General features: G+C 35.5%; 1 protein-coding gene across 1 annotated transcript in view; it reads left to right on the top strand.

Annotated features, from left to right (window-relative positions):
- LOC114353094 (otoferlin) overlaps positions 1 to 17,842 on the top strand; it is a 132,548-nt gene that overhangs the window by 54,508 nt on the left and 60,198 nt on the right. Inside the window, exon 3 of the mRNA XM_028304925.1 lies at positions 66 to 254. Coding sequence (XP_028160726.1) covers positions 66 to 254 — 189 coding nt within the window. The remainder of the gene's footprint in view (positions 1 to 65; positions 255 to 17,842) is intronic.

Raw genomic sequence — 17,842 nt, forward strand, 5'->3', positions numbered from 1 at the left:
TAGCGATATTTCACATACAATCAGACATCAGTCTAAACTTACTAACCTAATCGTTTTTGTTCCAGCGTTTCCAATGGCATATCATCAGGCCAGTGAACCCGGGGGAGGTGATAACCCTTAAACTCCTGACGCGCGGACGATGGGGTGCCCCACGTGTGTACGGGGTCTACCGGCTCGGGCTTCAGATCCTGGTGGCGGATGGCCAGCTCTGCGTCTCTGATACCCTCGTGGATGAGAAGAACAATGCTGTTGGGGTGAGTACTAACTACTTTTCTGACGTCATAGTGGAAGGGCATCATATTACAGGTGCTGACTGTACTCTAATACCTACCCAAAGAGCAAGCAAAGATATGGCTAAAGTTTTTTCCACGGCGCGATCATAGGGAAATGACAGGTCGCGTGAACTGTCATGGGTCGCGCAACCTGTCATTGGCCTTTGATCGCGCCGGTGATGGCGATCTGCACGCGTTGGTGTGGTTGAAGCTTTACTTGGATCTCGTTACGTGAAACCTAGTGCCGACTCGATTTTCATACACCTTATTAACATTACAAGTAAGTTAGTCGTTATGTTTAGGTTTTTACGGCTTAAGTAAATGGAGTCGGCAATCTATCAGGATTCAGAAAATTCAATCATTCGTCGTTGTTCAGGACAAAATGTGTTTCAGATGCCATAAATAAGGCATCCGTCGTAAAACTAAGCAGCTATAAAATATTAGGGGAAACATAAATTCTCGAGACTTTTGTTTTTGAAATAAAATACCGCGGTAATATGTTGTAGACTGGCTCGTTTCATATTGTTTCAAGTTTGTGGAACGTTGTTTATTTTATAAACATCTATTATTCACATGTTTTCCTTTCGATTGAATTTTCCCGATTTTACGCTTGTGGTTGGTGGACTGCCAATGTATTTTATTTTGCCAATGCATAAAGGATTCAAATGCGTTATTTTTCGTTATGTTATTTATTACCTCTGTTCTATTTCCGACCACTCGTTCGCTAGTTACACCAATACAAAATAGTTGGCTTTTGAGCTTAGGCACCCTAACTCAATTTGAAAGGGTACCTAACCCATTTGCTTCCATTGAACAGACCGGAGACTGAAATCGGAAGACCCCCAATTAACCCTACATCGCTCGCATTTGAGCCATACCACTATTCAATTATTAGGATGTAGTTTAATTAAATCTGAGGCACATAAGGCATTACAGGAATTAAACACATTTTACATGCCGTACAGCTTTCATAAAATATGAAACACAACTTTCAAAAAATGTGATTGCTACGGTACGGGGTTGGATTTGTTTAATGTATCAAACTATAAATTAGTCACTAATTAGTACTGACGCGCTATATTAAAACAAGATGCTTACTAACCAAGAGAGTAACTACCCCGCCCACCTAATCTCGGTTTAATCTAACCTTCTTTTACCTACTTTTTAATTAGAGGTACACTTTCAATACCTCTACGTCAAACGACTCTAAGACCAAGATTTTAATCTTGCAGCTGATCTTAATTTTACTTTGATTAATACACCCAAGAGTCTGTCGCCCGTATTCACAAACGATGCTTGCTTAAGTGAAGCAGCAAATCGAACGCACAGCGTTGAATAGAGCTCTGTGATTGGTTTGTGTGTCACCCTGTGCGTCCGCGCGCACTGTGAGACCTCATAGTAATGTTTGTGAATACGGGCGTGTATTATCAAAGAAAAGCACAATATGCATTTGCTCCGTGGAGTAAAGGCGTAGGTAAATGATGTTGATGCGTATATTTTATATTCAGCGCGCTTCTAAGAGCTCCTGTGTGCATCTATCTGGTCTAGATAAAGGATATTTCCAATACTATCTTAGATCCAAGAAATTGAACTTACAATATTGAAACATACATTTGATATTGAAGCAACAAAGACGTGTTCCATCGAGCTAAAAGTCTTTGAATTTTATTTAGAGAACTCATTTTAACCAGATCTGTGTAGCTTGGGTTTTGGATATCGTTTTCGATATGTTTCGGACGACACGACATCACTCTAGTTGACTGGTTATTTGGTCCCGCATTTCAAGAAATGTTCGTGATTTTTATCTTTTATTGTAACCGCAGACAATTTCCTTTTATCAAATACCGAGAAGGTTTTCGGCCTCGGGTGAGAACAAAAATACCACAAAGGAGGCTCTTAGGAATTAGGTAAGCACCTTTACATGAGGTAATTTACAGGATATTTGATGGATGATGATTTATAAATGATTTTAAACTTAGGTTTTCATTTTTTTTAATGGAAGCAAAACAAACGTACCTTGGAGCTTTATTCAGGCGTATACTCGTACGTAAAGGTGCGGATCGAGTAACAAGTAACAGGGGAGCAAAAATTCGTCAGGAAAAAATATTATTATTTTAAGCCCGGTTTTCAAACACATTTTATTTCTTTTTACGGAATGGACCCGACTAGGTAGCAGGGAAATGTTGACGCAAAAACAGAGTGACGTTAGCTTTGTTCGCAGCTGCAGTACACAAACAATATGGGCCTAGTTTTTCAGACAACCCGTCATCGAACGCATCTATTACTGTTACCAGTACACAACGTGGTTTGGTTTTATTTCAACCTGTTGTTTTAATTAGTTAAGTATCTTTTAACGCAAAAGGATGAATGAATATTTCATTATGTTACTCTTCCACGCAAAAACTTCTGATTATATATTTTTATCGATATGACGGACAAAGTCTTTGAATGGTTTGAAAGTTTTATATAATTAATACGTACAAACGTGTCTTTGCAATGCTTGTAGGTACAAGCAAGTCTATAACCTTTCAGGCTGAGTTGCACTAACTTACTTTAACCGTAACCATTCCAATGACCGGTGTTTTTTGTATGTAGTTTGACAATTTCATTTTTATTAAAATTATTTTTTGACGTTTGTCAAAGTTAATGTAAGATGGTGCAACTCAGCCTTAGTAAACTAGACTACCTAAAAGAATTACTAACTTATACTTATGTTGTTTGACCCCCATGATGGCGTCCAATAGAAACTTCTAACTCGTGTCATCACCCCTATTGTCTGAAATAAGGACTCATTGCCGTCGATGTACATTCCGGATGAAAATAAAAGAATGTTCGTCTTAGCCTCAAAGTAACACAAATTACCCACGACTTTAACACTAATGCTGTCGTACGTAAGGTGTGTTTTTCACTGTCTCACTGTCTCCTTTTGGGAAGGAGGAAATTCCGTAACAATTAACTTCCTTTATCAAGGAAGCTTGCAAAGGTAGATTTTGAGACACATTTTTCAAACTCGTTTAATAAGGAAAGTACGTAGAATAACGTCCCGGAGATTTTTAGTCTAGATTAGGTGATACTTAACGTGTAATGGCCTGATTATACGTAACAAATTTGCGAAGGTAAAGATAAATAGAACAGGTAAATTACCAACCTACAATGGAAGGAGATTTTATTGAATGTTTACAACTCAAGTTCTAGACTTTTATGAAGATACAACTATGGTATCCAAGAGTCTCCATATCGGATAATGAAACGATATCTATAAAAATGTGATGGATGACATAATAATCGATGAAGAAATTAAACGTACGAGTATTTAACATAATTCGCATTGTTATCTCACTTGAAGACTTTTAAGGACCTTTTATTTTTTCATTTCAACTTGCCTAACTCAGACAATACAGAATAAAGGTCCTTGTTTAATTCCCAAGTGCTATGATAGTTCGATGAAAAAGATGATTACATTCTGTGAAAGACTCGTATCTAAACCCGCATGTCTGACCTCTACGATGTCTTATCCCATCTGACACCTGGGTTGTCACAGCGTAGAAGAGTTCAGACCAATATAACTATTCTGGACACCCTTACTCCAGTGCATTAACCGCTTGAGTCCCAGACGGCATTAATTAATGTCATAACAATTGATTATCTATTATGTCTGGATTCGCGGGCCTTGAAGGATTAAATCAGCACAAGTGCTTGACTTGTCTTGTCCACTAATCATGTCATACAAATAGCTAAATATAACGTTAATCATTCCGTGCTGTAGGTATCCATCCCGTATCTAAAGCCACGCTAAAGCTGTACATCTGAACTCTACAACGCCTTACCACATCTGACATCAGGGTTGTCACAGCGCAGAAGAGTTCAGACCAATATACTATAAAGTCGATGATTATCTAAAAGATAAAAATGTTTGGGATGCGTAACTGCCTAGCTCGCATAAATATTTATAGCTATGTATATTTAAAAGTCTGTAAACCCTTGAAAAGGAGGCTGACAATAGTGACTGAGTTTCTTGCGCTGCTTCTTCTCAACACTGGCCCATTTATTGTCCTGAAGCAGTGGTAGGGTTAATACTGGGACGTGTAAAAGTGCTTTTTTAAAGCCTATTTGCATAAATAAATTACTTTCATGAGTTATTTTATGAGTTTTATAACTATTCTGGACATCCATAAGCCAGTGCATTTAATCAGCACATGTCAAGCGTCCACAAACCTTGCCATGTAAGGCCGTCGCGTGCTACAGCTTGTTGTTATTCATGACCAGCTTTATTCCACGTTTGCACTCCGATGTTGACACAATCAATATTTTGTTGTGTTTTGTTATAATTTGTTTTGCAAGTTGATTTGTAACAGATTTTAGGCGATTTAATAAAAAATAGAAATTCATCTCAAGTCTTATAATACGTATGGTCTTTGTCACATACCATGTAAAGACAAAAACCAAATAAGTACCTTAAATAAGCAAGAAGATAATGTCAGATTTTACAAAAATCTATCCGTAATGAACTGGAGAACAATATTCAACAAAAAATATCCAACTCAATTCCAGCATACTCGTATTACTCGTACCTAATGTCAATCAAAATTTTAGCGAAAAATTCGAGCAAGTTAAAATGTAAGATGAAATAAGTATTCTGTAAAAACAACAATAAATATTGTGGATGAACAGCTGAAAGACAAGCATAAAAACTATCATGAGAAGCCTTCTTTTAACGTGTCTGTGCCAACTTAACGAGCGGAACACGTCTATAAAATTACCCATACATCCAGCAGAGAACAAACGATGCTCCTTTTAAATTTGTAATATTCATTTTAACGTGCATTGAAAATTTTTGTTCAAAGCTTACGCTTTTATATTGGGTGAACAATGAAATTTCAGGTGAAATGCACCCATGTTATCGGAAGATACGTTACAAAGAACCCTTAATTAAAAAATACATGCTGATGAAAATAGTAAGATTGGTTACGTAAGTTAATTGATTGAAATAAGTATTACTGTGGTATTACTAATATTATAAAGCTAAAGAGTTTTGTTTGGTTGAACGAGCTAGTCTCAGAAACTATAAAGTACTGATCCGATTTGAAAAAATCATTTTGTGTTGAATAGCCCATTTACCGTGGAATGCAAAATAGGTAAAACAGTGTAGCAACTATATAGCTTACACATTGTTTAATCTAATACATACTCGTTAATATTCTGTATACATGAGTATTATTTTCCTCTAAGTAAATTCAGTTTCTGTACACAAATAAAAAATTATAAAAACCGACAACAAATATACCCCTATTATCCGCGTTAACCATTCATGGCTATCGAAACTGAATATTCACGTCACGGCCCTTTAAAATGGGTCACTGAGTTGATAGAATCAGAAATAGAGTCATACGATACAGATTTTTTTAGAGAATTAAAATAAGTGACCTGTGTGCCTCTATAACGTATTAAAATAAGCTATCTGCTTTACGACTGTTGATTTTATGATAATGACAATATGGACACCACTCAAAGAGTTCAATACACAGAGAAAGAACGCTTTTAGTGAACACTCCTGTCACCTGTTGCAATGAGCCTTCTCCGTACCTTTATGCATTGTGTCTTGACCTACATAGAGAAGGTAATAGCGTATTTAATACACATTGTTACGCAATCAAAACTTACGGACTATGATTGAAAAGATTAGCGAAACATTATATTGCCACAAAGTTTTACCGGTTTATACCGGTTATTAAAGTCTTAATTACATAGACTGTGGATTCTGTTGCACGTTAACGTAGTAGTCGTAGTTTGATGCAATTAAAGCACTTGGTTACTTTACTTACAAAATAATGAAAAGGATCAAAATTTAGAATTCTGAATTTGCCTTCAGTCATAATATAATCGAAATGGCTAATAAGATATAATAACGGCATATAAATAATGAGATTGATTTTTAATTATTTAAGTTTAAAAGTTTTATACAATCTCCACTCCAATGTCAATTAAAATTAACCGCCCGAAAAGTATGTAGCAAGACCGTAGCAACAATTTTGTAGCGGACTTGTTGCGCCTAGAGCTACGAGACATTTTCATTCCGTAGCCTCTGGCGCGTCGTAGTAATTCGTAGTATACAGTTATTTTACCTACGAATAAATTTCGTAGCGGCATTTTTCTTTACTTTACTTAATTAATAATGCGTCAGTAACACGTTTGTGGAAGTGGAAGGTCTCAAAGAAAGGAAAGATCTTTATTAGGGGTCGTTAACTTTGACACCAATAGTAAAAGCCCACAGGTGTAAGGCCCGGTTTTTTGATTCATAGTTAAAATAACTATTTGTTAGATTTTGCGACTAATGGTTAAATATTAACAAAATGTTAACCAATAGTTTAAAAATGTACTAAAACTCAAGTTAACCATTGTTCGAAAAACATTTTTTTCTGTTATTTAACCACTTGTCATTTGACATCTGTCAAATTTGACCATTGGTTATTTTAACTATGAATCAAAAAACCGGGCCTAAGTGAATTACATACATAAGCTTTTTTATAGGCGTATTTAAATTTTTTAGAGCAGCCTTCAAGAAAGTGACTCGTGACTCAATTCGTGCTCAATAGGGACCGCCGTAACACTTCGTGAGGATTGTTATTAAAGCTTTATTATCAACTAGCCACTTAGAGTAGGCGCACACCGTTGATTTTTCGTCGGCCGATAGTTTAGTCGGGCAGTTGATCAGTATAGGCATGTATGGGAGTGCGCACACTACGCCGATTCGATTTGGCCGATTCTTCATACAATTTAAAATCGGGCACAACTATCGGCCAACTAAAAATCAACGGTGTGCGCCTACTCTTAACGATCTTCTATTACAATTCGTTATTAAATACATACTATAAATAAACTCAGCCTACCTGGTAATTACCAATGAAGTTAACCAGAATCGAACAGGCTTAATAAGACCGACGTAGTATGTCAACTTGTTGCGCCCCTGGCTACGGTTAGAGTACAGAAAAGCGTAGAAATAGCCCTTTTTCAAAATAAATAGGTACTAAATTAACTACTGTTATTCTTATGAATATACATAAAACGCGTGGATCTCGTTTTAGGGTGGAGTTTCGTAAAATCCTTTATTAGCGGATGCCTACGTCATAACATCTACCTGCATACCAAATTTCAGCTCGATCCGTCCAGTGGTTTGGGCTGTACGTTGATAGATCTGGGGGCACGGCAGTGCCCCCGCCAAGTCGAGCAAAAAAGCGGCACGGCCGTACCATCCTTTTCTCGAAGCAATTCAGGCCATTTTCGACCGCCTGTAACTTCGTTGTGGATATAACTAGAAGGCTGAATTTTCATTAGCTATGCAGGCATTGTAAAGACACGGTATATTTAAAATTTCATTCAATTTGAACCAGTAGTTTAAGAATTATAACGGGTCAAAGTTACTTAATTTTGTCACTTACTGACTGACTCACTGACTCACTGACTCACCGATCATCAAAACTCTAAGGCACTTCTAGCAGACCTAGAAGCTTCAAATTTGGAATATAAGTAGTGTTTGGTGTATGAATCAAGGAAAAACTAAAATATTTGGGGGCACGGTAGTGCAACCGCCAAGTCGAGTAAAATTTTTCAATTTCGGTCCAGTTTTCTAGATACATAACTGCTGTCTACAAAATACAAAAAGAAATGAGATCCCATCAAAAACAATACTTGTCAAAAAAACCAAGTCTCGCAACTCAGTTGTTCTACGGTAAAATTTGTGAGATCCATGTAATACCAAGTCCAGGTCAGGAAATCTTTAACGTTTTACATAAATATATTGACTTGGCCATCGCACTAAATAATTTAATTTACACGTGTTTTCATGCGATGACCAAGTCAATATATTTATGTAAAACGTTAAAGATTTCCTGACCTGGACTTGGTATTACATGGATCTCACAACTTTTTACCGTAGAACAACTGAGTTGCGAGACTTGGTTTTTTTGACAAGTATTGTTTTTGATGGTCACTATGTCAGTCAGTCAGTCAGTCAATTTTGAGTTATATTGTATATGTTACAGGAAATGTATGAAATCCGTCATTGTATACAATTCCTAGGAATTGTGTATAAGTCCTAAAATCACCCGGAAATGTGTGATGTAAATTATATTAGACACATTTCCTAGGAAAATTACACATTTCCTAAACAGCAATCGGAAATGTAATTAAAATGACTTTTTTTTACACAAAATTATTTTTATTACGCCACTTTTTGCTCTCCGAAACTTAAACGGCGCTACCGCGCCGCGGCAACTGTGTATGTGTAAGGTCGCAAGTCTAACCTAACCTAATTTTTTTCTGCTGAACATAGGCTGTATAAAATATTCTCAAAATAGTAAAAAACCTTTGATAATTTACTATTTGATAAAGAATTTATGTATTTATTATTTATTAGGACTAATGTATACCATGATTTATAATTATGGAGTCGGTGTTGGAAGATTTGAAGATTTTATAGTTTCCTTGAGCTGTCACACTTGACAGCCTGGCACACTTTTACGATGGTGGATCAAAGTATTTTGGTTTGACTATAGAGCGTGAGAACACGCACACAGTCACAATTATTTTAGTGTGAATAAAAATAGCATCGAAATTACCTAAACTTGACATGCCACGCTAGACGTAAACGCTCTTAAGCAATAATGCTTATTATACACCGTAGATACAAAATAGAGACATGAAAGAAATACTAAATACACAGGCTACTTCTACCCTTTTTTCATACACTGGCTACGGTCCAACTTTTATAGCCTTCGGCCGATTTGCAAAAAGCCAATACCATTAATTCATCCTCGTTGGGCTGTTCCTTTGAATAATAACTCATGGGAATTATAAATTTATTTCAGTTTTTGTACAACGCGTAAAACATTCATTTGGATTGAAACGTCAATATGAAAATGGATTAAATAGGAGGAGGTTCTCAATTCGGTTGGTATTTTGTAAACACAAAAGTTTTCTAGGAACTTTATTTCCTTTTTTTGAGTTCTGAATTCCGTGAAAATGTGAAAATATTTATCCAGTTCATTATTTATTTATCTCTGCTCTCTGTGTAAAGCGGCAAAAGTTAATGCAAACAGGTTCGGAGAACACATCATAAGACAAAGTGAAAGTAGAAACATGAACGGTACATTTTTATCTTTCAAACAAAATTTGTTTACGCAAAACTTCCAACGAAAGGACTGAAAAATCACAAATATACGGTATATTTACTCTCCTTTGACGAGGAAATTCAGTCGAAGTTAATATGGTTATTAAAGTGCAGTATTGAACTCCCTATGGAACCGTACCAGATGAAAACTTCTGCAATTAATGCAAGCTAGAGCTTCTGGTAAAGTTCAAAGCTTTTAGAGCAATTGGAGTGAAGATGTCACAGATAAGCTTTGTACGTAGGTTTCCAGTTAAGCTGGGATTTGAGAGGAACCTCGCATTGCAAACTGACATTCCACACGAGTAGATTTCCTGGCATGCACCTCTTGAAAAATGAGTAGCTTTCATGTTTGTAGCTCTACTACATGTTATATTTATTTATTTAGTCGAATGAGCCACGCTATTTTAAAATCTTAACGATGATGATTCTCATGATGTATTAAAGTAATTTTTGCCCCGGTCAAAAATATTTATCAAATAAAAGTTAGGTCAAGTTTCGGTAAGAAAGTTGGAATTCGTTTCGACGTTTGAAGTTTTCAAATGCAGATTGACAGAATATTTATTTACATAATCTTGATATGACACAAAATGAGGGTTGGGTTGTGCAAATATTTATATTACGGCAGTTAGGTACTGACCTGATGATATCGAATCAATAGTGATACATAATTCAGTTGGTTTCATTCCAGTTCGGTTCTTTGTTACAGTATTTTCCAAGATACGTCAACTCGATGAATTATTAGCAATGTTCAATAATTCTTTAATAGTTTATTTACTACTGGATCAACGGCTCTGCTGTTTTATTTCGATGTCAAAGTAAAAAATCTCTCGGGAGCTATACTACAAGAGTAAAAGTAAAAAAATATATTAGAATGGTTCGCCTTATGTACCAACTAATATGGTATAAAAGAATAAATAAAAATGGAAGGAAATGTATTTGCCTCAAAATAGTATCAGTAGTTATGATCGTGTTAATATAAAACTACACGCCAGGTAGGCACTAACTGTCTTTAGGTGTTGTATGCTCCTAAGCGTCACTAATGTAAAATTTCATAACCAGTAACTAAATTTTACAAGCAAAAAGGTTTAACTTTACCTATTTAAAAATAAAGGCTACTTAGTACTCACAACGCTACTTAGTTTAAGCTGTAGTTTAAGCACAACTTAAGGCAGATTTACACGCTTTAAGTAGTTAAGTCGGTAAACTAAATAACTTATTTTTCGGGTAAGTTGGTGGGCGGGGCTTGTCACTTGACACGTTTTGACAAGCAGTTTCATAGTAAACTAGAGCTTGACTACTTAAATACGTTTGGACATAGTAGATCAGACTTTAGGCTGAGTTGCACCATCGTACCTACCACAAAATATAATAAGTACTACGTACAGAAGGTTTACTTCGCGAAGGTATTTAAAAAAAATTATTCTCAATGTCATTAACCCATATATGCCCAGAACTATTTAGGTCCCAGATTTTTATGTATATTGGCATATTTACTCTATATAGGCCCATAATCATGAACCAAGATGAGTTTTTGGATTTCAGTATTTGGAACTATTTTTTTTTCAGTCGGTCGAAAACGACCGCCTGGGCATATATGAGGCTAGAATGTAGGTGTTCATAGTATAAAGTATTTTCATATAATAGTCGTATTTATTATAGGTATAATTAGTTTACAAATTTGAACAGAATATAGCAAATGTGTATAATAATCATATTTGATTTATTTAGGAACTTGAATAATAATACAACAGTTAGTTCAATTTAGGCCGCAAAACATTTGACATGGAGATTTACACTACACTTGCTGCATTTCTTCACAGTTATGTGTTTGCATACTGCACAATTTCTACGAATCTGACCAGTGAGGATCAATCAAATGCTCAGCACCATATCGCCTTACACTCAGTGGTATATTAGACGGCACTGGGCGTGTTGAAGATAGACTGAGTTCAAGGAGATCTATATTTTGGAAGCAAATTTCTAGCAATTGACCTTCGAAACTCCAGTTATTATTGACGGTGACATCAATAAACCATGTCAAAAACATTGGAACCATTTTTTTTCCTTCCCATCAATAACTTTGCCAAAATAGCCAGATCCCTTAGAGCATCTGTAGACACTTTGAAGTTTCGAAGGTAAATTACTAGAAATTAGCTTCTTACAAATGGATCTCCTCGAACTCAGCCTGGACCTTCAACACGCCCAGCGCCCTCTAATATACCTCTAAAAGGCTGTATGGTGTTGAGCATTTGATCCTCACCAGTCAGTATCGTAGGAATTGTGCTTTATGCAAAAACAAACAAATGTTTTGCAGAATTTCATGCCTAAATTGTACTAACTGTGTAATTATTCAAGGTCCTAAATTAACCAAATAACATTATTTTACACTATTTGCTATAATTTGATGAAATTACAAAGTAATTATATAATAAACAAGACTTTTATTTGAAATAGTATAATAGTATGAAAATCTACATTCTGGTGTCATATATGCCCATGCGGTCGTTTTCGACCAACAGAACTTTTGCAAAAAATAACGAAGCACATATTTATATTTTCATAACACTTCTTAGATATTTACTTTGGAAATATATTCATTTAAATATTTCAATGGTAATAATCGTTTAAAACAGAATACATAAAAGAATATTTACATTTTTGTAAGACTGGATGCACTAATTTCAACAACAAAAAAATCAGTAAAATTCAATTTCAAATTCTAAAAAAAGTGGCGGCATACGAACTTAGTAACTGTTATATTTGATTAGGTAGTTCTTTCAACATTATATTTATAGCGCTAAAACAGAAAACAAACGTACAGTTTTTTTGTAATTGGCATTGCAAGAGAACATGTACCATTGGGTCGTTTTCGTGCCTCTGGGCATATATGGGTTAACAATATGGTGTAATTTAGCTTGTCTCAAGAGTCAAGCACCATTTTGTTGACAAACGTCAGTGATCGGTACTGCGCCGAAGCCATAGGGCTGACTTCGGTAAAATGATGTGTGACGTGAGGTGCCAAACTGCAGAAAATGGCGGAAATACATGATTAAGCATGAATGAATAATATTAACCACTTATTTACCTCTCAGTGTCTTCAGGCAACTTAAAAAACTACATTCTGTGTTTTTATTATTATTTAGGCAGTTAAATACTGCACAGTATTTAGTACACCATTTTTTTTCCATCATGCACAAGAATACGCGTGCGTGAGTCAATGTTCGCTCTTTTGTGAGGCCTTGTCGAAAAGTAATCCTGTAGGGTGCTTGTTTTGTTTTCGGTGTAAACTCGCGGAGATGAACAGGCCAGCCCCCCTAGACAAAACGCACTTTTTGATCGAATCGAAAATCGAATACGTCAAAACTTCATACAAACAAGTGCGAGTCGGGCTCGCGCACAAAGGGTTCCGTAGCAGCAAATATAATAAACTTATTATGTCAATTTAATCAACCTATCTCAACAACTATAAGAGATACTTTGATCAAACCAAAAATCGTTGAAAGAGTTAATTAGCATGCATCACCTCTATTTTTTTTAGAATTTTATACCCCGTAGTTATAAAAATAGAGGGGGGGGGACATACTTTTTACGACTTTGAGAGCTGATATCTCAAAAACCGTTCACTTTAAGAAAAATGTTTTTTAGAAAACTTTATATCATTTTAAAAGACCTTTCCATTGATACCCCACACGGGTATGTACATCGAAAAAAAAATTTTCATCCCTCAGTTACATGTATGGGGGGCCCCACCCCCAATTCTTTTTTTTACTATTTAGTGTCATAATTTTGTAGCGGTTCATACAACACATATTCCCATCAAATTTCATCACTGTAGTACTTATAGTTTCCGAGTAAATCGGCTGTGACAGACGGACAGACGGACAGACGGACAGACGGACAGACGGACAGACGGACAGACGGACAGACGGACATGACGAAACTATAAGGGTTCCGTTTTTGCCATTTTGGCTACGGAACCCTAAAAAGGGGCTTTTCGACCACTTTGCGACTGGTTTGCGATTATAATTTGCACTTTGTCTAGACCCACTGATCGTACTTATACTTTGACAAACGTCAAAATCTGTCAAACTCCATACAAAAACACCGGTTGTTGTTACTGTTGCGGTTAAAATAAGGTGGTGCAACTCAGGCTTAGATTTTTACACGTTTTATTGATTGATATTATACGTGAAAAAATAGATTTTCACTTGGGAATAGAACCCGGGACAATATACTAAATAGCCACAATCATTTCGCTTTGGATACCACAAAACACACATAAATTGATACTAACCCAGTAATGTACTCATATGTCACCAAATAAGAGATTACAAGGCATTATGGGACACCACAGGGTGTCTCCCCTGTTATTTATGGCGGGAACCCTGTGGATAAACACGTTATGATTGTATTAGACGGGAATGGGACATAAGCTATATTCTTCTCTTACATCGGCGATACAGGGGTGAAAAAACCTTTGGATTACTTATTAAAACAACAAACTCACGTATTATTTTACTGTAAGTACGAAACATAATATGGCTTAGTTGATTTTGTTCTGGCGTTAAGAGTCGCCTCTCGATCTAAATATTTTTTAAAATAAAATAATATAGCTTTTATTTCACATCGATATAGGTATTTTGGTTACAAAATGTTTCGGGAAATGTGTTTTCTTGGCGGTAAAAACGAATTGCCAAGTAAAAGTACATTTATTCAATTGGTGAGATCAATTAGATATCGTATAGAAATAGACTTTATGTATAGAATTTCGCTATTGGCACACTACGGTTCCAGCTTATCTAAGTACCTCAAGGGATCTCGAAGATTGAAAGTGTTTTATGTCTCTTTACCGGGATGGAAAATGTGTAACACCCCTGGAGATTTGAATGCTATCAGAGAAAATATGCTAGAAGAACCATTTAAAATGTCCAAGGATATTTATTTATTATTATTTTATTTTATTTTTATTGGCCCAAATAGATTCTTCATGGGTTTGTGAAAATTCTCAGAAATCTTTGTTAAATCAAATAAAACCATAACAAACGTCAAACATCTGTCAAACTCTATATATAAAATACCGGCTGCAAATCTTAGAAACACGAAGTTCTTAAGATACCTAAAACGTTTGTCGTTACATAATAAACTAGAAATAAGGGTTCCTTGTCAGGACTACGGAACCCTGAAAAGACAAAGGAAGATAAATTTTATTGGGCTAGATGTAGAGAAACAAAAGATACCACGCAGGTGGCTCAAGTAAAAGAGACAAAAGAGGAATAATGCAAGAAATGCCAATACTAACAAAACAGCAATACTAAGCTCATCATAAAAAGGTCTCACTCAAGAATTCAGGCCTTATTCAGCATTATGTCGCGAACCCTAGTGATAAAAGATGCGTCGACGCTTTTGGGCATAATGCTGAGTCTATACTAATACAATACTGATATAATAACAAGTCATTGCAATGTACCAAATATACGAACAAACTATTAAGCAACTAAATCTAAATATAGGTAGGTACTAATATAAAAGGAGAAACTCACTGACTGACATATTAACGCACAGCCTAAACGGCTAAACGTAGGCACTTGAAATTTGGAAGGGACGTAGCTTAGGTACCGTAGAGGTGCACTAAGAAAGTAATTCCCGAAATTCCTACGGGAACGGGAATTAGCGGGAAAATCATTTTGTATGAAAAATCTAAACCGCTTAAGTTAAACGCTTGAAATTTGGCATGCAGGTACCTTAGTAAACTTAAAGCTTAGTTACAACAGGATGTTGCAGGGGTTAGCGGGAAAAAACATTTGTATGAAAAAATCTAAACCGCGTAAGATAGATGAAGGGGGTAAAACGGGATCCACGGGTACGCAGTCGCGGGCGGCCGCTAGTTAAATTATATAAATAAAATTATTATCACGAATAACATATGGCCCCATAATGTATGTTTGTGAAGGGTAAAGAAATCATACGACATCATTCTGTTCCTCGGACACCATCTGTTACCAGACTAAATGACAGAAGTAATTTCATGGTCCATGTTAAAGTGCTTGCAACATAATCAAACAAAAACCTTATAATTATCCACCTTCATCCCTGTAATAACTCAGTTTAAATGAGCTCATCTTCTCTTAATTTAATTAATAGGAAAAATTAAGACGTAACCTTTTCCTAACGGCATATTAACTTGCGAAATTGAAATTTGAGCAGGATGCGGTTCATTTAGTTTTGAAGTATAGTTAATGTTTTATAACATAACCTAGTTGGTCTTAAAAAGTTACGCCCGTATTCACAAACATTACTATGAGGTCTCACAGTGCGCGTGGACGCACAGGGTGACACACGAACCAATCACAGAGCTCTATTCAACGCTGTGCGTTTTGCAAGCATGGTTTGTAAATACGGGCGTTAGTCCTTTTGGGCAAAATTTACAGAAAAAAAGAGAAAAATCAATAAGTTTCATAATGGTTGGCTTATTTTAGGAAATTCTATTGTAGCAAATAAAATATTTTTCTACTGGAGATGAAAGTAATTCCGAATGATAGATTTGGATATTCTTCTTTCTTTTAAGATTTGTTATTTTAATTAGAGTTACAGATTAGGGATTCTGCCAAATTAATCTGATATTATTTTACCTTACTACTATTTCTTGTGGATACACATGAGACATGTTTCATTCGTACATATCTTTGTTTATTACTTTAAGGTAATTGTAGTCATAAAAAGGTGTCTGTTTTTGAAAGAAAGAAAGAAAAAAAAATTACTTTGTCCAAAATAAATAAATAGCAAATAATTATATCATAAAGATTTTCATTGACAGATATATAAATCTTAAAATACACATTGAGTTACATATAAAATGAAACATGCTTGTTTACTTGAAACAATTTCCACGCGTACAAGATAGGTAGTGGGCGTAGCGAATTTAGTATAAACGTCACGAATACACCTAGCATCGGAGAAGTATCGGTAATACTAAATATCTGACGACAGACCCGTTTCTTTTCTTTTGCTATCGTTAATTTAGGTAGACGCGGACATAATTGGAGCAGAAAAACGGAATAGGATAAGAATTTGTGAACCAAGTGAGCACTGGCATTTTTCTTTTCCTCTAATACTTTCGTGGCGATGGTCGGGAAATTACCCGAGTGACAGAGCGACTAAGCTGTCTTTACACTATAGCTCCGCTAGAAAATCTTTATGCTTTTTATTACTTCGCTTTACCTGTGCTAGTTTACGTTTACTTTAATGGATACGACGTAGGTGGTAACTATAAAACCGTTCTAGAAATTGTAAAAAGGTTTGTAAAATTTTACAGAAAATGTAAAATGCAATAGTGCTATAGGTAATCACGCAGATGTCAGGTTACCTACTGAAGTGCAAAAACTAACATGTTCCATACATAGACAAATAAATGAACAATAAAATCTCAACAATAACACAAAATTAAGGGAACTTCTAAACTTTAAATTAAAACATACTAAATTAGCAACAACTAAAACCAACTATAAATCCCACGTTCAGGTGAATTTATTTCATAAGTTTTGGAAAGTTATTTCTTAAAGTATTCTAAGTTTTGTATAATTTATAAAATCTGGTAAACTTTAATAGGAGATGCAAGACGTCTAGTTAGCGAGCTGATAGCAAAAGCACGAATACTTTCTAGCTCTCACGCTCTCAGCCCTAATGGACGACAAGTCTTACTTCGTCGAAGTTGTTAAAGATACTGAAAATTCTAGAAGACCATTTACTGTAATGTCTGACAATGTAGCACTTATTTACCGACCATAATCTCTTTAAATTCATTTAGGTACCTTTATTGTTTTACCTACGAAACTGCCGTTAAGTTTAGCGAAGAGATGACTAATCGAGTCTACTTAAAGGTAACAATATTAGGTTACCTTTAGATTTGATTTAATATTATAAACTAGCTTTCCACCCGCGGCTTCGCCCGTGTTAATTTTGTCTGTCACAGAAAAACTTTATCGCGCGCGTCCTTGTTTCACAAACTATCCTATGTCCTTTTCGGGGACTCACTATCTCTATGCCAAATTTCATCAAAATCGGTTCAGTGGTTTAGGCGTGAAAGCAAGACAGACAGACAGAGTTACTTTCGCATTTATACTATTAGTATGGGTAGTATAGAATTAGGAGACTTATTTTCAAAGATATTAATGTGGAATTTAAGCGAAATAATTACTTACACGCAAAATTTACCCGAGTCAGTGAACATGTGATTAACGGAAAATTAAATTACCGTTATATTACAACATCACGTAATCTCACTGAACTGTACAAATAAGGGCAATAATATGTTTATGAGCCCTAGTACTAAAGCCCAAAACCTTCTAGATTTTTATTAAATTATAATTTTTCTTACCATAAAATTCAGGTGGAAAACTAATCAGCT

The sequence above is a fragment of the Ostrinia furnacalis genome, unplaced genomic scaffold (assembly GCF_004193835.3).
Source record: "Ostrinia furnacalis isolate ACB-3 unplaced genomic scaffold, ASM419383v2 OfSCF0155, whole genome shotgun sequence".
Taxonomy (NCBI): domain Eukaryota; kingdom Metazoa; phylum Arthropoda; class Insecta; order Lepidoptera; family Crambidae; genus Ostrinia; species Ostrinia furnacalis.